This window comes from Corvus moneduloides, chromosome 2, assembly GCF_009650955.1.
Source record: "Corvus moneduloides isolate bCorMon1 chromosome 2, bCorMon1.pri, whole genome shotgun sequence".
Taxonomy (NCBI): Eukaryota; Metazoa; Chordata; class Aves; order Passeriformes; family Corvidae; genus Corvus; species Corvus moneduloides.
The window spans coordinates 43,282,569-43,307,094 of NC_045477.1; the positions used below are offsets into that span (position 1 = coordinate 43,282,569).

At 37.3% G+C, this 24,526-nt stretch overlaps 2 protein-coding genes across 6 annotated transcripts in view; one reads left to right on the forward strand and one right to left on the reverse strand.

The window, feature by feature from the left end:
• Positions 1 to 1,949: 1,949 nt before the first annotated feature.
• On the reverse strand, positions 1,950 to 18,814 carry KBTBD3 (kelch repeat and BTB domain containing 3). Of its 5 annotated transcripts, none has more exons than XM_032099289.1 (4): positions 18,672 to 18,814; positions 11,814 to 11,946; positions 10,270 to 10,511; positions 1,950 to 7,532 (listed from the first exon to the last, which is right to left on the reverse strand). In XM_032099289.1, exons 3-4 carry the CDS (start codon positions 10,491 to 10,493, stop codon positions 5,912 to 5,914), a joined length of 1,845 nt encoding a protein of 614 aa, XP_031955180.1. In that variant the 5' UTR covers positions 10,494 to 10,511; positions 11,814 to 11,946; positions 18,672 to 18,814; the 3' UTR covers positions 1,950 to 5,911. The 5 variants fall into 5 exon arrangements, with proteins under 5 accessions (XP_031955180.1, XP_031955177.1, XP_031955179.1 ...); XM_032099286.1 differs by having other exon boundaries at positions 10,782 to 11,946; XM_032099288.1 differs by lacking the exon at positions 18,672 to 18,814 and adding an exon at positions 17,888 to 18,610 and having other exon boundaries at positions 10,782 to 11,946.
• Positions 18,815 to 19,050: 236 nt separating this feature from the next.
• The window catches only part of AASDHPPT (aminoadipate-semialdehyde dehydrogenase-phosphopantetheinyl transferase), a 30,921-nt gene continuing 25,445 nt past the window's right edge, over positions 19,051 to 24,526 (forward strand). Inside the window, exons 1-2 of the mRNA XM_032099296.1 lie at positions 19,051 to 19,238; positions 20,045 to 20,270. Coding sequence (XP_031955187.1) covers positions 19,095 to 19,238; positions 20,045 to 20,270 — 370 coding nt within the window. The 5' untranslated portion in view covers positions 19,051 to 19,094. The remainder of the gene's footprint in view (positions 19,239 to 20,044; positions 20,271 to 24,526) is intronic.

Consider the following 24,526-nt stretch of genomic DNA (forward strand, 5'->3'; position numbering starts at 1 on the left):
CTGTAATTAAGAAATGCAGGCATTTTTCGGGAAATGCTGCATGTGTGAGCCACCACGCTGTTGATGTGGGTGAATACACACACAAAACCCTTTCCTGGAGCTTTCGGGCTTGGGGCTCCTCGTCCCCCCTACGACACAAGCTGTGTCTGGTCCTTGCCCTCTGTGTTACCTCCTGTTGCCTTGATGATGTAACCCTACTTTTCCGAAGTTACGTACTTCTATTCTGCCTAACCTGATCTGTGCATTTATTACTTTGCATATTCGCTAACAATTACTTGCTCAGTCCTTTCATTCCAAGTTCTTTCACTGGACAGGTAGTTATTTGATTGATACAGCTTTCAATAAGCATAACGGTGATGAAACTACAAATCTCCCTAAAATGGTATTTTCCAGTTGCAGCCAACTATTAATTTACCAGTTTGCTTACAGGTGATAGTGATAGTTTTGCTGCCATACTTGCTCATTGTGTACTGAAAATCATGTTAAAAAGGAAAATGGTAAGGAGTAGCGTGGCAACACCATGCCACTCTGATGGCATATATAATACAGGGATATTTCTTACTGAGACCCATGCATGAACTTGGCTTCCTTTTACATTATTACCAGTATTTTAACAGTGCTCAAGTGCACCCTAAAGGTCTTGTAAGCTAGCTCAAATTAGATTCAGGTGCAAGTAGGTGGACAAATGATGGAAAGTGGAAGTCATTAACAGTCTGAGCCTCTGCCAGTCTGCAAAAATAATTAGTCCTAATTATACCTCATTGAATATCCTTCTTTTATTGTGAAGGAGAAACAGACCAAATATGATTAGTATCCATTAGAATAACTTCAACTAGGAAGCATATGGTTTCCTAGAGTAGCCATGCACATAAACCTAAATAGCTCTACTTTCTCCCAAAATAGTTACTCCACTTTTATGGAGGCTACTGATCACTGGTGAAAAATCCTGGTGTATACCAGCTTCCTCCAACAAAAATCCTTGGATCTCCTTCATTTATGTGAGCTGTCTTGAATTTATGTGTAATTTCTGTGTATTTTAATCGTTAAATCAGATTCTTTCTTCCTTGCTTTTGATGACAGTAAGAAAATCCCTACCATATGGTCTACTTCAGATGCAAACTGTTCCAAGTCCATGGAGAATTCCCTGGATCTGTAGAACATACATATACAATTTCCTTCTGATTGTGCACAGGGTTATGCAACTTGGGCTCTCAGATTTGGTCTGTGAATCCCTTCATTGTTCCATATAAGCTTTTAATATTGTGAATGCTGTTAGAATGCTTTGTACATGTCTCCAAAAGGATTTTGCTAGCTGAAAGGCTTTTGGGGCAAAGGCCTTGGAGTGCTGGAAGGTTAATCTGTATTGATTTAACTCTAATTTATCTACAGAGGAGTCTTGGAGTTACAGAATTTTAAGTTTTGGAAGAATACAAGACAACACTGGGCTCCGTCACTTCATATTGATGTCATTTCTTCATGCCTTGGCATGCTAATTTTAGACTAAGTAGCTTTTATCTCCTTTTATTTAAAGCTACTTCTACTAGTATGGAAGGTCCGTTTCAATAAAAATGAACACCAAATCATTTGCAATACTTAAACTGTTAAAAAACCTGTATATCTATCTCATCTAACTAAAAAAGATACCAATTTAAATGAGTACCTTACAATGGTAAACTTAGGAACTTTTCAGCAGACAATTAAAATTAGCATGGGAACAGTAACTCAGTAGGCAAAGGATATACAAATACAAGGTCCAAGGGTAAGTCTAAACCCCCGTCACTGCAGTTTTCATCCATGCTAGTTGCTTTCTTGGTTATAGCATTCAAAATGTTCTCCAATTAGAAAAAAACAAAAACTGAAAAGAGATTACCTGCATTAGAAACACTGTAGATTCTCTGCAGTTTGAACCTCACTGGAAAAAAAAAAAAAAAAAAAGAGACCCAACAAGGTTTCAGTTGCTTAGTGCTTTATTTCACAAAAGAATGAACATCTCGGCAAACGTGTAATATCGTACTTTCCACATATCAGCAGAGCCCAGGCAGCAGCAAAATGTTACTGTTCTCTATGCTTTATTTGGTGTTAGAAGGGAAAAAGTAAATTGAGCATAATGTTCAACTATAAATATTCTCAAATACATCCCTGTTTTCAGTCTGTTTTAATTAAAATAGATCTTATGCTGCCTCCTGTTGGTCTACAAACAGAAACATCTAAAATTAATCTCCACATTAGGAACTGCAGTCAGCACATTCTATAGCCTATACCTTACCTACTACCCAGTACTAACCAGAGGAGGTAAACAATTTTCTTCACAGAGTAATACCATAAATAAATCTAACTCAAAAAAATCTACTCCATTTTGTGAATATAATGAATTTTTAACAGCAGTAAACTGAATTATTACAAATATATTTAGAATATAGAAGACAAATTAATTAGTCCTTAAATAATAATCATCAGGTCTGTGCAAACACAATCAATAAAACACCTGAATAATTGATATTTATTATAACAACTAAACCAGTATGATGACATTACCAAAGTGCCATAATGTTTTGACAGCATTCTTTAAAAATTGCGATTACCCAATATAATCATCACTGGATATTAAAATCCCACATACAATATATATTATCTTCGTGTATACTATACTGGTCATGCTTATAATGTATTCTGTGACATAAAATAGAATACTATTGGAAATGTTTTGGTTACATCATTTAAGTGCAAATAGTAGATTATAATTTTACATGCATTTTGTATGTTTAAACATCACTATTTCAGTGAGAACATAGGTAATCGTTAATCTAGTTACTGACTATTTTTAGATGCAGGTACTTTTTCATAAAGCTTTGATTCAAAGAGCTTTGAAAAGTCAGAAAAGATATTAAAAAGCTCACTTTGCATTAATTTTGTGACCTTTTTTTTTAATTGCATAACTGCTGTGTAGACTGAAAAATCTGTTTGATCCAGACCTACAACAGTTATTCATGCAAGTAATTCATATTCTTTTGTGTAGTTCACTGAGATTTCTTACATCTTTAGCAATTAATCACAGGGTTTGGAACATAGGTCCTTACTTCTATGAAGCCTTGTTTTTAACCATGACTTTCTAACACTTCTGCTTCTTCTGCATTCAATTCTGCTACCAGATTTAACACTTTGTATGTGGAAATGTGGCAAATTACCTTTTTCCTTCTGCGAGAGCTGTAGTACAGGCTTACCTGCCTAACTGCAGAAAATCAGTACCATTTCACAGTAACTCTTCTGTAAGCAACGTTAGAAAGCAACTGACATTACTACATTATTTCCTGATCACTGAGTAAGACAGCTCAAGTCCCTGTGAAATCCATGAATGGTTTGTCAAACTGGGAACTGACATTAGTTCCTACACAAGCGTAGTGTAGAATATTAAAGCATGACTATTTTCCCAATTCAGCTTCAGTCAGTTTTCACTGTCTATACTGAGGAATATCTCACATACATCACTGCTCTGTCTAATGTCAGATGCCAATCTTATAGCAAGTAGCTGGGTGGAAGAGTGCCAAAAAGATCTGCTGTAGGGAAAAACTTAGGGGAAAGAGCATCACCTGAATGAGTCGCTTGCTGTTTATGTGATCCAGCAGTCTGGTCATGACAGTGGCAATTAAAAAACCTTGCAATTCTCTAATCTCTTCCAATTTGCATAGCTATTTATACCCATGTACTATGGGCATAATATGTTACTTTTCTCAATGCATAAATTGCATACTCATATTACTCAGGTATAAAAACAACACAAATACACAAGCAAAGGTGAATTGCACCTCGTATTCCAATGATGTGACAAGTTGCAATAATTATGGTTAATGAAGTCTCTATGCTACCCTGAGTAGCTTTATTAAAACTAAAACTACTGTTTTCCTATGTGTCTGGTTTTTCCTATTGTTTCAGTAAGCAGGAATAGTATTCTTCCTCTCTCTACTCAATACACTTGCTTTGCACTAACAAAAAGCAGTTGTGTCCCAATATAAAAATACTTGCATTTCTGTAACATGATTGTAAAGGTTACCTAGCTACATTTATTTAAAATATGGAGACTTATAATGAAAAAAAAACAAAATAAATGTGGAAGTTGCCTGAAATACTGTAACAAGCTACTTACTTCTACAGAATTGACACACGTTAATACACAGAAATTATTGAGTGGAAGGGTTCTGCTCGATTAACATGTTCTCTAAATGCGCATAATTTTCATTTACATACTTATGAAAATTGTTATGATGAATGTTATCTAAATTTATAAAGGTATCTGATAACAAATTACAGAGTCAATCACAGAATTGGAACTTTCCATTGCTGACTGTTTAAAACAGAAGAATGTTCTAGGCAATATTAAGCTTTAAGCATTAATATTCAGCTTAGGTTTTGCAAAAAGTACATGCAGTAGTGATGTGACAATGAACTTACCACAGTTGTCTCGAGACATATGAAAGATGTCTCTGATGCCTCACTAAACTTTATTCATGTTTTAAACTGCTTGAAAAGGTGTGCTTAGATGTTTAGAACCATTATTTTGTCTGGCAGAAGACAACCTGCTTTCACAATACTTACATGGAACATAAGGGCTCTCAGTGTCTTATCTGGATACCTGGTAAAAAAGGAAATTCTCAGGCTGTGGAAGATTACAAATTAACTGATGAAACCTAGCTAATTTCATGTCCTCCTGTCAGAAAGAGGACTGACTTTGTAAGCATGAGATCAAATTTACTTCACAACGTATGGCTAGATTAATATTAGCACTAAAAGTCCATTACAATTTTAACATTATAACAGCTGACTACTTAAAGTTTATCAAGCAATATATAGTGTAGTGTTTACTGTGTACTATTTTAACATTTAAAATTACCATGAAGTTTAAGATAAAGTGTTTTAATTAATTTAAACCACAAGAGATGATTTCTCACCTCAGAAAAACTATTTACTATTGACTTTTAATATGGGGGTGCAGTTTTGTAACTTTGTATTTGATGTATGACAAGATACAAACTTTTCCCATAGTTAACTGAAGCAACAGCTACAACTGGTTCTACAGCTTGCTGCTATCAGCAGCCTAGTGACTGCTTAGTAGGTAGCACTGAAGACTTCAGAGATGGAAGACTTCTGTTAGAAAACATCCTGAAGTGTTTTTTCTTTAGTCAACAACATGACTGAAGCAAAGATATCACATGAACCATCCATCCTGTAGAAATCCTACCTATCCTGCAGTATGTTATTGAAGTTTACCTTGCCACAGTTAATGGGATGGAAACGGAAAATAAAGCTACTACTAAGGCACAAGGATGGAGAAAAACTGGTAAACCTGAAGAGCTAAAGTAAGATGACAGGAATTATCAGTCTCTTCAAGTTAGATACCTGGTTTTAATACTGTGAAGGTCACTTTGGCTCTTGTCCTTGCTAAGGTCATTCTGATAAGATAAAGCTGACAATGAATTCCTCTTACAGGTTTATGAACATAGAAAATCTAAATAACACTAATGAAAATTTCTTTTAAACTTCAGTTACATAGGGAAAACAGTATCACAGTCAGTTTTCTCATTTAGCAATTTGTCTATTGGGACAACTGTGAATATTACAGAAATAATGGCAAATGTTACACAACAAATTCCTCATGAATATTCTTTTTTGAAAAGTAGTATTTTGAAAATTATTCTGATCATTACAGAGAAAAGTTGTATATAAAATTAAGTAATACTGTCTGTATAATGACTAGCATGAATGACATTTTAATGGACTCTTCCAAAAGCAATCCTACAGCATATAATTTAAACTGAAAATTTAAACAAATGGGTACGTATTTCTCCATCTGTAAACTAATACTTAAAAAGTGTTCTAAAACTTATGCATTTACATAGACTCTTTTGACTCAGGAGTTTCAAAATTCTCCAGAGCAAATTGTCAGTACAGGTGACCAGGGGTCCCTATACTTATTAAACTGAATGACCTGACAGTAAAACTCAGTTAAGGCTCTTGGCATTGGTGAAACTTCTTCCCACTCAGACCTACTACTGTGGTAGACTTGAACTTCATCTGTGATTTCTTCTGGAGCATAATCACCACCTAGTATATAAATTTTGTCTTCTGTCCCAACTGCCCCTGCATTAAAGCCAGCGCATTCAAAAGATCCTTCCCCTTTCCAAACACAGGTTTCTGGGCAAAAACTGTAGACCTTGTAGGTGGAGAGATCACATATGTACAATGTACAGTTCACTGGAACAGCTTTGATTAGAGTTGCATGGAAAAACTGCCCAAATTCTGCTACAAGCTCAGACCACTGATCAGTCATAGCATTATACTTGAAGAAACAGTCAAGAGATGGATTAAAGGCATCAGTAATCTCTACTTCTGAGCCAAGGACGTAAATTATATTCTGGCATGCACTTGCTTCTGGATAGTAGATACCTCTTGGTAATTGGCTTACAGATTTCCAGTCTTTAGAAAGAGGATTATAGGATTCTACATCCAAAAGACTCCGAGTTTCTTGAGCTCCTCTGGTCTTTCCACCTATTACAAAGAGCTGGTTTAAGGTTACAACAGACGTGTGCATTGTCCGTGGTTTCTTCATAGCTGACACTATGGAGAATTCATTGCTGACTGGACAGTAGCACCAGGTTTGGTCAGTGGCATCATGAAACGGTTCAGCAATATGAAGCCTGACAGTCCTATAACAATTCCCCTTGCATCCTCCAGTTATAAATATTTTTTCACCATAGCTAGATAAACTTGACCCTGGCAGATCGATCATGTGCGTATGTGGTAGTTCTTTCCATTTATCTGTTTTGATGTTGTAGCAGAATGTGTGTCTGTTTTCTCCATCTTCATCAGTTTTATGAACAAATATATATTTTTCTGTTGTTGAAGGACGTGCATCTGGAAACAATCCACTAAAGTTCTGCACACTTTTAACTGCATCATTGATTATTACTGAGCAATTAGCACTCTTAAGTAAGTGTTCTTCAGAATGCAGAAAGTCCTGCAAAGTTTTTTCAGGTAACTGGTGTAATCTCACTTTTTTAATCAAATTAGGCAGGTATTTCTGCCGTGTTTCTAAGTTGTGTTTGGTCCATTGGAGGACAGCTTTCAACACTGATTCTTCCTCAGGGACATTTAGTTCATCAGCCTCAAGACATTTTTGTAATATCTCAAAATTCATCTCCAAAAAATCACTTGATCTGAGCAGCAATGAAAAGTGGTGTTGTACAAAATCTAGTGCATGATCAAACAAGCGGACGGACCCATAACTTTCTGATAGAGAAAGCAACTGTAAGCAATTCACAAGATCAATACTTTTTATTAGGAAGTCACTGCAAGCTTTGGAAAGGAGTGAAACTTGAAGAAATGATGACAGTTGGAAGAGCATTTCCACATTATCATTGGTTATCTCTGTTTTTCCTGTGTAAGCATAATCAAGAAAAGCTTTCACTGCCTTGGGTGATAGGTTACTAATAGTAACATTGCCATCATCTCGTTCTTTCATATTAACTTCAAACATGGCTCTGTGAATAAAATACAGAAAAGATACACACAAAGATTTAGCAAACAGAAGAGAACACTAATGTGGAAGGAGACAATCAGGGGCACGTAATAGTGTGGGCTGGTCTAAAATAGGTCTAAAATATGGAAGTTCTTATATGAACAATGAATTTACTTGGTGTGTTTGAAGAAAAACATACCAAGAATAAGAACATATTCAAAGTGATGGCTTAACAAAATGCACCTGTGTTTTCTATGGATTTTCACAAACAGTGATGAAGTCTGCAGCTCTCAATGTGAGAGAAAATGTGAAATTGTTCAGGACAGCATCAGTTTCAACAGCTTAGGAAAGAAAGGCTGATTTAAAAAGTACATAGTATAAAAGCCCCATGAGTTAGGTCATGCACTGTGGATGAATATATAAAATTAAGTGGAAAAAAAAAAGCCTTCCAAAATGCAGGCTGAGCAAATGGCCAGAGAGATGATGGGTGTAGTCCTCAGAAATAAAAGTAGGTGAGGGATTAATGAGGAAAAAAACCACAAGGAAACTTAATTCTTGCTTTAGAGTTGACAGTGATGTATGAGTACAGGCCAATGTCAGAGAAAAAATGAGGTTTTGACATATGATTGCATGACACAATGAAACTGTGCAGAAAGTAGATTGTGACTGAATACAAAGATGATAGTTGAAATTGTGGAATGAACTATTGATCAGTAGATTTGAGGAAATTTTATTACAACTTTAACTGCCTTATTCTAAGTATGTAATAACATTTAACTATTTCACACAATCTAACAAGGCAAGATAAAATATCTAAAGTTTTACAAGCTGGTAAGTGCTGGTAACAGAACAGTGCTGCAATATCCCTTGCCCTACCCTCTCAGAGCCTAAGCATCAGGCTGGGAAGCAGTGGCTTCTGAATATGACACAATGTAATAGTGGAGGAAGAGTTGGATAAATCATCAAATGCAAAGGACAGAATCTGGATCATTAATACATCATAGTTAATTCATATTAAAAAAAGTGTTATATCATAGTTCAGTTATACACTTAGTATCTCTGTTGTATGGGATTTTTACAATCCCATCCTTTTCTGAAGCCAAAGAGGAAAAACATCACTGTGTATAGCACATACTCTTTGGGACATGAACATCTGGTAAAGCAGGAACTTGCCTGACTTCCTGAACAAGAACATAAAATTACAGTAAGACACCTGTGTCCCAAAGACCTCTTTGCATACTAAGTGATGACCCTTATAATCCTTTCCTCATTAACCCAAGAGCTATGAAATCTCTAATCAGGGAGTAAAATAGCAACTGAATAATACCAGTAGAAGGAGAGCAATGTAGACAAAGGCTTTGACTCTGGAAGCTAACAAGTAAGGATCAAAATATTGCTGAATCTTGGGTTTACACAATGAAGCCAAAACTTAAGAGAAGTCCAAAGGCCAGGAAAGACAAAAGGTGTTCCATTTTAAAATGTATCTAGTGGATTTAGATAATTTTTATTCCTTGAAGGTAAAAAATGGGCCTTGCATTCCAGGACAACTTATGAATCTGATGGCCGCTATTATCCGCTGTATTAACCGTTAGGAGCAGGGAGAGATCTCTCCTGGCAGATTTTAATCTGCAGAGTCTGTAAGTAATGAAAAGGACACATGCATTTCCATATGTGCTTAACTTCAGTTCTAAAAATTACCACTGGAAGCTATTTCATCCTAATATTTCTTTCTACCAGATCATCTCGGTGCTGTCAAGAAGTTAAAAACAAATGAAGTAGTTCCGTGTGTCAGAGAAAAAAACAAATCTGCTGCTACAGTGGAGAAAGTACTCATTTCATCTGCATTTCTTCTTTTTGCAGTAATTCTTAGAACACATCTAGCTGTCTTCTGTCATACATGGCAGACTCACTTAGACCATGGTATGTTCCAGGACATTTGAAAATAACACTCACCTATGTACGGGCAACCGAATTGAGGCCATTAATTCATTCCCAGGAGTCCATTTTTTCTGTTAGAGTCTTAGCTCTGTTTTTCATTAACTGTGTTCAGAAACACTTTCAGTGTGGAACTGCAAGTGTGAACCTTTCTAATAAAAGGGTTAGCAAGGTTTCTTTATAAATTAATATTCTGTATGTGAATGATCTGGCTGTCCTTTAAGAATACATAGCTTTAAGCACCAGAAGGAAGATCCATTTCATGCTGAAAGGCTGAAATCTGTAGTTTAGGAAAAGTATGCATATCTGTTTAAATACCTCTGAAGACAATCTCTACCACACTGACCACTCATCTTGGACAAACAAAAACCAGTTCCATTCAAAAGTTATGTACAATTTATCCACAATTGCTCAGTACAAGATGTATTTGTAGTCAATCTGTTAAGTTTCGCAATATAAATGTGTCACAAGTCAAACAATATCCTTGCAGACCTTCAAGAACTGATATGGGCAACAGGTAACTCCTAAATATATTTAACTTGTGCCAGTTCTACCTAACAGCACAACCACACATGATTTGAAACTTCAGAGTTTGGATTGCTGTCAGAATCTGATTCACAGAGTCCTTGTGATTTTTTGAAAATACAAAGAACTGGCATACCCTTAAAATGATGTTTGAATGCTTTGCTCAAAACTCTGCAGATATATGTAAATTGTTGTAATTTTTTTTCACTTTTTTTTTTTTTTTTGAATTCTATTCCTTCCCTCCCTCCCAGAGAACTTAGAATCTATTTCCTGCATATTCATGCCAAAAATAGGTTTACCTGAAAAAATCACTGCATGCTGCCAGTACACAACGATGACAGGGAATTATTTCATCTTTCACAAGAATTTTAAAATCAAAAAATATATTTTGTTCTCTGAACTTTTGTAGTACTTTTAGAATTTGTTGTCCATGACCTTCAGCCACTAAGGAATTGATTTTATTTTCAGGAACAGAAATTCCATTGCAAATAGGTCTGCTAATGTAATCCCGTTGATTGGCCATGTTTTCTTCAATCTATTCCTGAAATGGAAAAATAAGTAATTGATTCTACAGTCTTATTATTAAAAAAAAAAAAACCAAGCAAAATCAATACACTGTAAAATAAAAAAAGAAGTTCCCAGCATTTAATTTAGTTTGTAAATCCTATGCACAGTTAGAAATTTGTGTTATAAGTGATTTTTACACTGAATTTGATAATACTACTATTTTGTAAAATATATACACATGGCATATTTTTAAAAGTAAATTATCTGCCATATATCAGAGAACAATTCTACAGATAATACCCACCTGTAGGAATTTTTTCAGTAAAATCCAAAGGAAGCACATCAAGGAGTGTGTTTAATTGTCATTTAAGAGAAAGACTAGTCCTAGGCTTACCCTCAAAAACCCCCAAATTCTTACAATTTTATGTAAAATTAAGATGGAAAAAGAAAACTTTGTTACATATTTTACATTCCAAAAGGCTCATCACTCTACAGCTTGTAGTGGAAGGGAGACACAAGCTACTAGACTGCTTCCTAAGTGGATTCCCATGAGGCACTCTGGACTGCAATAACGGAATACAAACACCAACAGCCTGGCTGAATCACAGGATTGCTGGGGCTTACCAAATAGGGTCATTTAGAGACAATTTGGTGACAGTACACCTTTGAGTGTTTACTCAGTTGAAACTGATTTTGTCATGTACCTCTAGTCTTGTTAGGAAGCTTTATGTTTGCCCACTTTGAGTTTCATTTACAGTGGCGTAAATTAACTGGCTTTAGAACACATTTAAATTTAAGACCATCTCCCTTTCAGCAGCCAAGTCTTTTTTGTGATGAAAATCCCTACACTGAAGTGTGTTTTTTTCTATGGTAAATTGGCTTTAACTGGGTTTTACAATGAAAATATTTTACTCCACTTTGTCAACATAAAGAAACTTTAAACATAAGTATATTTTATTTACACCTATTTAAAGAGCTATTTATATATTCCAGATGCATAAACTGCCCTTACTGCAACTCTGAGTCAAGATTGCCTATTTTAAAGCTTAAAGAAACATTCCGATTTTTTTTATTCCAGGATTTTGCTTCCACAATTCCAATTAGAATCAGCAACAGGTAAGGGCCCACCTGAATTGACAGGGGACAAAAAATTCCAAACAAAACCCAGAAACAAGAAAATACTGGTTTTGGTTTTTAATTTCATGGAAAGGCTTATCTGATGACATGATACATTCAGAGCAAACTAAACCATCAGGCAGTCTTCTTCATGTGAGGTACTTTCACAGCAGACTGATCTATACTTTATCTAGTCAGGTAGCTCCAACCACAAATAGACCTCCATGTCTCCTGGAATAGAAGAGATCCAGTGATCTTGCTGCCAGCACTGGCACCCTTGGAGCAGGCATCTTCTCCTTCCCATGGCCAGACAATCTCAACGTATTCACTCTTTCCATTCTAAGCCTGAGGAACTAGGAAAATACAGAAGAACAAGACCACCATTTATTCTGATAATGTATGGCCTCATAAACCCCAACTTCCATAAATCATAAAACTTTTTCATATGTCAGAATTTTCTAGAATACCCTTTTCTTATGAATTTAAAAGCCTGCTCCTCAAAAGACTGAATCTTCAAAAGCAGAGTTGCTTCAATAACATTAATTTCCCACATTTGAATGAAACCTTTGTTAAAAAAGTAAGTGAATTTCAAAGTTAAATTTGGCATCAGGTCAAATAACACTTCTTCTAAAAGAAACGTAAACCTTTCTGCAAAATTCTGGAACTGACAATAGATACTAGATGTCTTTCTCCTCTTACATGTAATTTGTATAGCAAGCTCCAACCTACAACGTGCTTTCTGGAGGTAAAATTTCAGTAATATTTGTATTTTTATAAAGAACATGGAAACATCTACTGTAATCAAGTCCAACTATGCTATTTTAGGCAAGACATCATATGATCACTTTCATACACGCAATCGATGTTTCAGAAAGTTTTCTTTTACCAACCTATTACCACAAGAACTCTATTCCAGTACATTGGTGTAGAGACTGTAAACCTCTTAATTACACAATCAATTTATTAATGCTTATATATATTTATTCTTCTGTTAAAATTGTTATTTGACTTAATTTTCCTTTGTATACTTATTCACTCTTACAATTATCAAGAGTGTTGATATCCTCTCTCAACTTTCATTAGAATGAATAATTGTCAAACTTTCCAAGGTCCACTTGTAAGACTGAATTTCTGTTTTTCATTATTATTTCTTGCAATTTTCTCTTTACTCTGGTTTGATCCTAAATATCTTTCACTGATACAAGATTTGTTGTACAACATTATGGTTCAGATCTCATCACTGTCTCACTAGTCCAATTTGCAAATCATCTAGTGCATCCTAATCCTAATCTCTAATAGCAGTATCTCATTATTTTCTTAAAAGCAAAATTCAGAAGTGTATCTTTAATGTTTTGTCCATGATTAAGGAATGTAGTAATGAATGCTGTGCAATGACTTAGCCTAATTCATCCTCCTCTCCATTTAAAAAAATCTGTACTAAAAAAATTTAATTTCCAGATCTCTTGTAGCCAATTCCTGATTTATTTCATAATTTTGCTATTAATGTACCACTTTACTGAATCTGTTGATGATTTTAGAGCCCTCCAAACTATCTTAACAATTCAGCTAAAACTTGGTATGCTAAACAAGGCCAACTAGCATTTATAATTATTTCATGCAGTCTTCTACAAAGCCATATGAATTAATCAATAGGTTTTTTTATAAATATTTGATCAACTTTGACAATGGGGTAAGAAACATAGGGGGTGCAGACATATGTTGAAGAGGTCTGCAGCTCAGGAATGCTTGGGGAACACCCCTCCTTTTATTTGCTCCATAAACTCCCACAGGATTCCAATTACAAAGCCTGTCTTTATGTGGATTACCAAGAACCAAGCTCCAGTAAATGGTTCATTAGAGTTGTGATCTCTTACTTTTGCTTCTTAAGATATGTCTGTGTGCTGTTCAGCAACCGGCCTTGCAGCATCTCCTGGAACATGACACAAGTACTGCTGTACGTGATCCAGTCTCTCATCACTTGACAAAACCTCCCTGTACTGGACATTTACAATCTTACACTGACAAATGCCCTCTTAGCTATTAGCCTGCTTTTCTAAAAAAACCCAATAAAACAACAAACCTAAAAAGTTAAACATTTGCCCTGGCTTATTTTCCTTGTAAGCCACCTCAAACAAGAGGCCAGTTGGCCACTACAGTGAAAACTGATGCAAATTTCACAGTTGTAAAGGTCAACCCCATACAACAGATGTGTGGGGGACAAATATGTACTTCTCAAAACTATCTGTTCAGGTCTCCAGCTGAGGGGCCAGGCATTCTGCATGCCTGACAATGGAGTGGCAAGCAATGGCCAGTCTGTGTATGGCCACAGAGCAGCCAGCAGCTGATCAGAAGGCTGGTGATAGTAAGCTTATTTTGGTCATTACGGTGGATGAAACAAGGGACCACCTGGGAGCTCTGAGGGTAAGAGCATTCTTATGATCTGTCACAAAATCCAGTAATAAGGGCTGCCTCATGAGTTGTGCTGTTTAAAAGACCCCTCTGTTGTAGAATCATAGACTGGTTTGGGTTGGGAGGGCCATTAGGGATCACCTAGTTACAACCCTTTGCCAGTTTTAACACTGTCCTTTTCCCAAGACAGTAAGGGACAGAGCAGTCTGGAATGTAATGAGCTCATTGACTCAGATAGCAGGTAACCACACTGAGAACTCTGGTAAGACCATAGTCAAAATATGAGATACACACACATTCCTCTTAGTATCTAAGCTATTGGTAAAAAGCTACAAGAAAGTGTTTAAATGACCTTAATTGCATGCAAACAGCTGCCAAAACCTCACTGAATTTCTAGCAGAATTGTTTTATTTCACCAAAGCTAATGCTCCTTTTCCAAGGATATATAGAGAACGTAACATATTTATGATTGTCTTTTAGTTAGAACCATCAACAATCCTTCTTAAGTATTCTTATAATTCTGTACCTAGAAGATACTGAAATGTTTAATTTATTTTCCTCTACTTTTCCTCTGGAAAGTCCAAATGACCTTTAGACTATCAATTTAATAACCTGTATATATGCTGAATCCTAGATATTATACTAGGAGACTGTAAACACAGCATACTGTTAAACTCATAAAGGAGATGAAAAACATCCAGGACAGACATTTTCAGAACATACAGGCATGCACTAAAATCATAACCAGTGCAATACACCTCCTAGAAATGGTTTTCACATCCATTCCACTAAATTTGAAAGAGCAAACAGAACTGTGAAGTGACCTTTGAGCAGAGATGAACTTTTGTTCGTGCAGAGTCTGTTGTAGTTCCCACCAAAGCACTGATCATACTCAGATAATGTATGTATATTAATAAACACTTTTGCTGAAAAGATTTTGCTAAACCAACAGTCCAAATAGTCTTAGCTGCTACAACTGATAAATAAAATGATTACAGAAGTTTAAATATGCTAATGAAGTTGCGCACGGTGGAAGATGTGCAATTATTTCTTAGTGAGTAACCAAGGAAAAGATAGCAAACTAGGCAGAGGATGTGTAATAAGAAAGAAGCATGAACACCCAGATGAAGGTCCAGAAAGACAGTGGCAAAGACACCAAACTGTTTGATCACTTTATAACAGTAAGATAAAAATATACATACAAATATGTATGACTTTGAAATAGCCTAGGGAATGCTGTTTTGTGAAAGTACTGAGCACACGTAAGTATCACACAGAGCTCAGTTCATACTTTGCCAGAAAAAGCCCGTTGGGGCTGTGCCTGCCTGACAATAGAAAGGAACAAAGCCTTTTAACAGGACTGAAGCTGTTCCCAGCACAAGGGTGTGGCCATTCAGAAATTACAAATAACACTGTGTGGGTAGATGCTCTCTCCTCTTCCAAGACAGCTGGCAAAACCAGTCTAAACTCAACCCTGATTTTGTACTTTATTACTTACAAACAATTTTAAAACAATCTATCTGCTTTTGTCTGAAAGCACAATACAGCTGTGCTACAGCACTCAATAATCAAAAAAAAAAAATTAAATCTTAGTACTTCTTAGCAGGTATCTTATGGGAAATAAATTGTTCTTCAATGGAGCATTACGTTTATCACATGGCCTTCTACCAGCCTGGATTGTATGTCTTACTAGGGAACAAGATTTTAATAAAGGTACATCTAAGAGCTGGTATTTTACAGCACACTTTATGTACCTAGGACAAAAGAATTAAGCACAGTGAAGATTAAGACATTGTATAGATTTCTTTATAAAACTTTCAGTTATGTTTTTTCATACAAAATTTAACTGTACATTAATATATGTTCTGAAAAGGTCATTATCAGCATTCTAAGCTCTAATATTAAATACTTTATTGAGTCTACTGTATATCCATCAAAACGATTTGCTATTTTCATTCCTTGCCCATTCAAAAGGAGAGAAATAAATGACTTGTTAACAAGTTTTAAAGACACCACCCTGCACTACACATCTAATTTAACATTTATTAATATGAGTATGAGTAGAACAGATATCTGTAGGATTTGGTGACACTTCTAATTGCTAAAAAGACTAAAAAGACAAGAGTGGCTTAAAATGTAATTCAACTATAAATACTGAGTACAAGTTCTGTACTTTTATATTCCATTAATGTGTTGATTGTCACTGACCGCCTAAGACTGAAAACATTAAGAAAATTCCAACTTCCTGCCTGGAAATTTCAATGCAACTGAGTCTCACAGGTTTTTCATAAATAACTGAACTTCAAATAAAAATAATATTCAGTCAATCATTTTAGGACAAGCAAAAAAAGTGCACAGGACATTTTGAGGCATTTAATCCACAAAAGTGACATTTATCAATAATAAATGTTGAGATAGTATTCTCAGATTGAAAGGTGACACAGACACTTTAAAGCTTTGTGTTCTTTAGAAGTGACAAAAAAAAAAATCAACACGGAAAAAAACCCAGCATGGCACCAGTAGGAAGTAAGGAAATTGCACTAATTCCTGGAAGCATTCCAAGAGTGGAAGATTCCCATTCTGCAAGCAGTGATCATTAAATGCATGTTCCCGGACAAACACATGAACCCGTTAAGATAAAGCAGTAAAAGCACTTAGAAGAAGTAAAACTGGTTGGATTTTATCTTAAAATTAAATTTCTTGAACTCATCAAGTTCCTTTGCAAATTATTTTCTTAGCCAAAAAGATCAAGAACTGTAGTTTTAATTTTCAGAAAAAAATGGAATTAAAATGACATACTGTACTTCTAATTCTGGCAAAAGTAATAACTGCAAATTCTGTAAAAGAAAATCACAGCTTTTAATGGCTTCTGTAGTCTGTCACTTTTGCATGTGATTAAAAATATGTGGTCTTTTTCAAAACATGCATGCAATATTGAGCATCTTTAGAGAATAATTTAATATTATTTATTATCATAGCATGTTTTACTTAAAATAAAGATCTGGGTTTATATTGATATGTCCATACTTATAGTACATATTATATAATGCATCTTGAGCTTCAGTTTGCATTTACACATGAAGCTCATTTTTTTTAAAAAAGCATTAATCCACTGGTGAAAAAACTTGCTACATGTTTAAATCTTTTTAAGTAGAAAGCAGGACAAGCAAAACCTATCAATCAAACCTGAGGGGTTTTTTTGGAACTAGGTAAGATCCACAATTCATTAGTATTATCATCTATCAGTAACTAAATATAGATAAGGCCACTATTTCCTCTTCAGAGTGTGCAGAATACAAAGTTTGAAATGTAAGCCTCAGCTAGAGTTTGATATTGGCAAAGAGTATTTTCCTGGGATTTTTTCTTGACTGTGTTAAATCCTCCTCTGCTGTCAATTAACTTTGTCTATGGGTTTGGATAATACATAAGATTCTGCCATTCCTTGCTTTGCTAAATCATGAGGAAAAATAGGAATAATATTTTGAAATTAGACAAATACCCTACTGATTCCTTGATGATTTTTTTTTTAATCCGAATGTTACTTCTGTGTTTAAAATATTTTGCAAAGGCCAATCTATACTCAGTTATAACTGAGACTTGTTTTAGACACAAAGACCTTCTGGCCTGTGTAGAAACAGCAGTTTTCCATACTAACAGTGAGCTGGGAATGCTAAACAACAACAAAAAAGGAGGAATGTAAGAAATACCCGCAAGAACACAATTTTCAGTATTTTTGCCTCATTTGTACATGGTCAATACAGGATGGATGAAGCGCAAGTATTTCTAAAGGCAAGCAACAGAAAGATAGGCTGTAAATTTTCAAATAGGCCCTAATTTTTTAGCTATGGTTCAACTCCAGAACCAAAGGGCAAGCAAATTTATTACCTTTTGAGGATTTACAGATGGCCTATAATTGAGGGCACATGGGAATCCAGTTCTGACAACCATTAGAGTTCTTAACAGAGCAATGAGCACGAGACACAAAAGGCGCTTGTTCAGACAGATCCTTAGGAGCCAGAACCCAGCTGGGGTGATGCAGCGCGTTTCATCTGCTCTCGGGACAATCAGCTCCTCTTTATAGTCAATAAAAGGCAAACAGAGCCCACCCCGCTGCGACAGCTCTGCCAGGGGCCCGGACGGCTCTCCAGCCGAATGGATGCGCTGACGGCAACACCTCAGCAAGATGCGCTAATGGCAGAGATGCGCCGGGCATCACCTGTCCCCAAGGGGTCGCGCTGCCACCAAGGACCACCCCCCCCTCGAGGGCATAACCACCTCTTTGTGTCGCACAGGGCCGAGGGAGGCAGAACTTAGCGGGCAACTACATTCTTTGTACCCCGGCCAGGGTTATGGGCCGTCTCCAGCCTCACTACTCCCAGCCCTGCGGCTCCGGCCGCCATCGCCCCCGCCCCGCCCGCCAGGGGAGGGCAGCGGCGTCAGCGCCCCTACTGCGCATGCTCAGGAGGCCCGCGCCTGCGCCCCGCGGCGGCTCCCTTCATTCTAAGGGAGGAATAATTCTGACAGGACGGGCGGGATGGGGCAAAGGGATCCCCTTCTCTCACAGCGCGGCCCGGCCGCGGAATGCGGCGGTCTCCGGCACTGCCGCCTCTCCGCAGCCGGCGAAGCGCTAGTCCCCCCTGAGCGCTCCCTCCGAGCAGCGCGTACCCACCTGCAGCCAACACCCGCAGCTCACCGACCGCTCTGGCCCACCCTCCGCAGCAGCGACCCCAGCAGATTGGCTCCTTCCGGCGTCATTCTACTACTACTGGCACTCGGAATGGTTCCGCCGGCCGTCACTCCAGGTGGGAGCCCGCCCATCTCCCTCAGCGGGTTCCTCTCTGACGACACCACGGGCGCAGCTCAGCCGCAGGCACCGCCTTTCCCCTGATCGGTCGGTACCTGGCGCATTCCGCTGTCGCTCACAGCGCGCTCTTACACAGAATTGGCCGATGCCCTCGGGGGCGGGTCCCCCCGTGCTTTCCGCACGCCCATAGGCTCCCGCCGGGACCGGGGGCCGGGACGTGGCGGCGGGGGGCGGAGCCGCGGGAGGGCGCCGGGAGCGCGGCCGTGCCGGGGCTGCGGTGCCGGCGCTATGGGCAGCGTGCGCTGGGCCTTCCCCTGCGGCGCCTGGCGACCCCGCCGCCGGGAGTGGCTGCTGGCCGCGCAGCTGGTGCAGCCCGAGGAGAAGGACCGCATCGGCCAGTTTGTCTTTGCCCGCGATGCCAAAGCCGCCTTGGTACATGGGGAGCGGGGACGCGGTTGTCTCTCTGCAGAGTCAGCGTTGCCCAAATTCCTGACTTTTCGTAGGAAAACATGCCCTGCAAGGGCATTTCAGGGATGTAAAGCTAAAGGATATATATAAAAGTGTATATATATATATATAGGATATATATAAAAGTATGAAGCTCTGCCTCACGGAGGAGCAAAGAGCGGTGTTTGCAGCCTCCCGTCAGTAGTAACTCTGAAAGAGTTCACATCTTCTAAATCGTGATACCAAATTTCGTCAGGAGACAAAATCAGTGTAATGTGTAGGAGAATAAAGCTGTTTTATATGATTCAGGTTTTAAATCTCGCCTAATAACATAGTAATTTAATACACACGTGTTAATTAGTCTGGAAGGAGTTACTTATCACTTCTAGCTGTTGAGTATTTCATTGTGCACCTAAGCAGTGAATGAATGTACTGAAAGGAAGGCTGTCAAGATAATTTTACTGTCCGGGGTGGTGTAAAAAGTATTTATTTGTGCCATAAAGTATCATCAATAAAGTAGAGAAAGGAACTACTGTGATTTGTCTAGGCTGGGACTGCTTTTCATCTTGTGTTGACTGTGTTAATAGTGATAATGTATTTGATATTCTGGTGAACTCTTTTGCTTAAACTGACTTGACTCAGCTTTTATAAAAGGGAGAAATTTACATTATTTGGCTAAAATACACAACTTGATATCAACGGTAATAAACCCACATTTTTTAGGCAGGTGGTTTTCTAGCAACCGCATAGCACAACAGTTCTGTATGAATCACTTCCATTTTATTTCATAGGCTGGTCGCCTGCTGATGCGGAAATTAATTGCAGAAGAGCTGTGCATACCTTGGAATGAAGTACAGTTGCAAAGGACATCAAAAGGAAAACCTTTCCTGGCCAATAACTTACTCAGTATCAATTCAAATTACAACTTCAATATCTCTCATCAAGGTGATTATGCAGTCCTTGCAGCTGAGCCTGAGCTTCAAGTTGGCATTGATATTATGAAGACTAATTTACCAGGTAATGCATCACGGTGACCAAAGCAGATTCTGCAGTGGTTGAGTACTGAACTTTTTTACATTTCCCAAAGAACCAATCTGTGTCCTAGAAATTTAGTGTAATTAGAAGAGAGTGTATGAATGTATTATGTATTTGGGATTTCTAATTGTTAAATGCACTCCTCATTTATTTTGGGGTGCCTCGTAGGACAGATACAGATATATTTCCCATTAAGAGAAGCAGAACCCTGGGAAAATAAGGTCATGAATCCTGGTATGATATGGGCAGTACCAGTATCTGCAGGTACTTTAATTATGGATTTGGTGTCTGTGAGGTAGAAGCAGGGACATCTTTCGAGCTAGGGACAATGGGATCCATCCCCATGAGAACTTCATAGACTGTGTTACTCACTTGTCCCATAAGTATGGACATTTTATGTGTCAGCCAGCTGGCAACATGGATTCTCTGTGAATGTGCAGTAATGCTTAGTGAGAGGGGATCTTGAGGGAACATGTGAGGTGCTCCTGGGAAAAGACTAAACTTACAAAATTTAGTTATTGGCCTATTTATATGTATGAACTGACTGTATAGATTAGTGAACTTCAGGACCAAAATTAGGATTGTAGCAAAGTGTACTTTTAAGTAGTTTTATGGAGATTGTTTAGTTTGCAAATGTTCATCAGTGCATGACGGGGTTAAAGGAGAAACATACTGGGATTTATGATTCACTGGAATTCTAGTTTTCTAGAATCTTCCTTAAGCATTTAACCAGATATGACATTAGTAGTTGTGTTCTTAGAGAATCTTTCTTCACAATTTTTGGAGTTTCCCAGCATTTTATGCTGTGAAATACGTTGTGTTGTAAGGTAGAGATTCAGATAAACCCCAACTGGAAAACTTTCTGTCTGATCATTTTACACCTTTTTAATGATAACTACAAGTGTACATTTTTGGATTGTCATGTTTAGCTAGGATGCACAGAAACTTTGCAGCAATCTGAAGTTCTTTCCTGTGACTCCCATCTGCTGTTGACCCTCATTCTGAAGATGGTAGTCAGCATATGAGGCCACAGGGTAGCCTTTGGAGGATCCTCCGCCAGAGCTGTTACATGTTTTGTAACTGGAATTGTGTCCAGTGGGTAAGGCTGCTTTGGTACAGGGGCACATCTGACAGGACTACAGTAACACAGGGCCCAAATAACCAGATTAAGCTTGAAGCTGGTGCTTTTATCATAGCCCTCTCAGGCAAAGCAAGCAAGACTGTGTCCTCACATTGTTTTGCACACCCTCAGCCTGTTTGCTGGGGGAGCAGAGTTACAGAGCAGGCCTTGATGCTGTGCAAACACTGCTGTTATTGGTGTGGTATCAGCACTGGGTTAGGCATAGACCTGAAACACAGCGCTCTACCCTATGAAGAAGGGTAACACCTGGACGCAGTGCCCTTGGAAACACTCTGGTTGGGCTGCCACTGGCCTTACCACAAGACTGGGTGGTTTTAATTCCTCATTCCAAAAAACTTGCTAGCTTCAGTGTGTAAATAGTGAAAATCAAAATATTCAAGCATTTGTATCTGAAGCTTTTCTTGGGAAGTGCAAAATTCAAATTCAAATGTATACAGAAAAATCGAAAAATTTGTATGTGGAAGTAGGGATATCTTACATCCTCTGCTGGTATTTTATGCAGCTGTAAATGTAGCTGACATTTTAAAGGTATGTTGTCAATGCCCAACTGACCAGTTTTATGAAACTTGTTAAACTTTATTTCTAAAGTCTGAAGACTAAGTAATACTTTGAGGTCTGAGACAGACAGGCTTCAGTGTTTTTACCCAGAGAGAGAAAAATGGTGGTTATTCTGGAGATGCTGGTGATTCCAAAAACTGAATGGTAAAAGATAGCTCATATGTCTTCCTTTTTGTAATTACAATTTGTATTTTTGAAAAAGAAATAAGATACTAATGAAAATATGATAATTGTATGTGGGAAAGAGAGCCAGCAAATAAGTGATAGTAAGGATAGAACTTTAGTTCATATTACAGAGACTATAATTGAAAGCTGGCCATCTTTTCACCTAAAATTTTTCTGAGGAAGATTTTTGTCTTAGTAGAATCACCTGAAATTTTTTTTTGTTGCTTGGTTATGAATAGGTGACACTGACTTTACCAGTAATATTTTCTCTGGTAGTTCCACTGAGTGGTGCTCGTGTTCTGCAGTTGCTAAGAACGTTATATTTCTGAAGGTAGATCCACTATAAATCTCTTTCCTTGGAGCAGCTACAAGGACAAAGAGTTCCCTATGAACAAAGTACATTTCAGGAGGTTTGTTTGTTTTCTTCAAACGCTTTTTTAAATACAAAGTACTTCATCTTGTGATGTTATCCAACAGCATCTTGATTGAGGTCTCCAGTATTGTAGATCTTACATTCCTTTATTGTTCAACCTTCGAGCATGCAAAATCTGCAGTGCAGATATACAAGAGTATCATGCAGCTGAAAGTTTTGAGAAGTCTGCTGTTTTGTGCTATTATGTAACAAGGAGTCCTAGTATACCTAAACGTTTTATGTCAATTCTTAATCCGTGCTATGTGTTTTTGTTTTACTTATTGTTCCTAAGAAGCCACCTCTTTCCATATTACTTGTGCTTCATTAGTAAAATCTGAGAAAAGAAACTACTACAAGACATAGCCTTCTTCTTCAGAGGTGAAGGCAGGCCACAGTAACAGCTATTCTTAGCACTGCCAACAGCAACAGTTCTGCAAAAGTTCCACAGGGATGCAACAGTTTATCACCTTTTTTCCTCTATTCAGGTATTAAAGTAAATACTATTGTGATAGTGGAAAAGGAAAATACCCTCTTCAGGCTTTGTGTGATGCTGCCTTTTGGTTATCTGGCAAGTAATTGTAGATTTAAGTCAGTCTTTCAGTTTAATTGTTTTTGAAGTATTACTGAGATCAGTGATTATTTTCTTTCCTTAGATCAGTTTAAGATGAACTCTTGAGTCATTTGGAAAAATCCACACTATTCTGTCAATTTGTTAGTAGAAGTGTCTGTGGACATTATTTGGCCAGAGAGGTAATGCATATGAAATTATTTTAAGCCTTTCACAAAAGAAATGAGGATTCTCACAGTAATATTAATTCCTGTGGAAAAAACTGAGCTTTTATTTTATTTTTAATTTATGAACAAGAAATTCTGCAACAAGTGTCAACTTGATTTAAGTGGTGTGTGGGATGTTGATTGACCAGTTACTTAAACAGTGTAAAGTAGAATATTTTCAGAGACTTAGGAAATAATTATGGCTTAATAAAGATTGCACTGAGCATTTGAAAAAAGTTTAGATCTTAGGCTCAAGAGCTTTCCTGCTGTGCAAGTGAATTTCTTTTCACGAATGCAATTTCTTAGCTTAGATGGATTTGCAAAGGTAAGTAAATTAACAGTTCATTCCATATCTTTGCAAATCAGCCTGCAATCTTTCTTACCTATCACATTATATTTACTTTGATCTGGACATCTCTAATCTCAGTTTTATTCCAGAATTAAATATTTGACATGCAGTAAAACTAGCTTTTCTCATTAATATTTTGGTTTTATGCTAGGCTTGCTTGTTAAAAGACACAAAAGGGTAAATTTTCTGCCTGTGAATTTTACAGAAAAATTAATTTGATCTAAAAATACTCCATTAAATGCTTTTTTAAGAAAGTGGGCTATTATGTGCAAACACTTGATTATTTGAAACTGGTTTTCTCAGAGGTAAAGAAATATAAAGAGAACTTGACTAATTTTTCTCTTTTTATTCTCATTATTACATTAATGAGGTGAGGTAATGCAAGAGATGAGACCAGATAGATCTTCAAATCAGAGACAGGTCGCACATGAATCAGAGTATCTAAGTTCCAAAAGAAGCTAATTACCATATGTCAGTCTAGCTAATGCAAGAAAGCTCTCTCTCTCCAAACAGTTTTAAACTGCTGTTTATTTTGGTGTATCCATAAGCCTAATTGAGTTAGGCACACCTACATCATGGTTAAGATATTTGACATGTTTTTTAGCTAGCAGCCATGTTCAGTTTTTTGCACTTTTAATGCTTTTTTAGTTGCTAGTTTTTCATCTTTTCAACAAGAATTTCCTAACCTAGAAAGAAATTCCAAAGCAGATTGTTCTTTGTGCTTTTGTCCTTAAGGTGACTTAACTTTACCTTAAACAAAATTTGAACTGTTTTTGTTTTTATTGTTGTATTTCAGTAAATCTCATAGCAGCAATCAGCATTCAATCTTTTACTGCTAG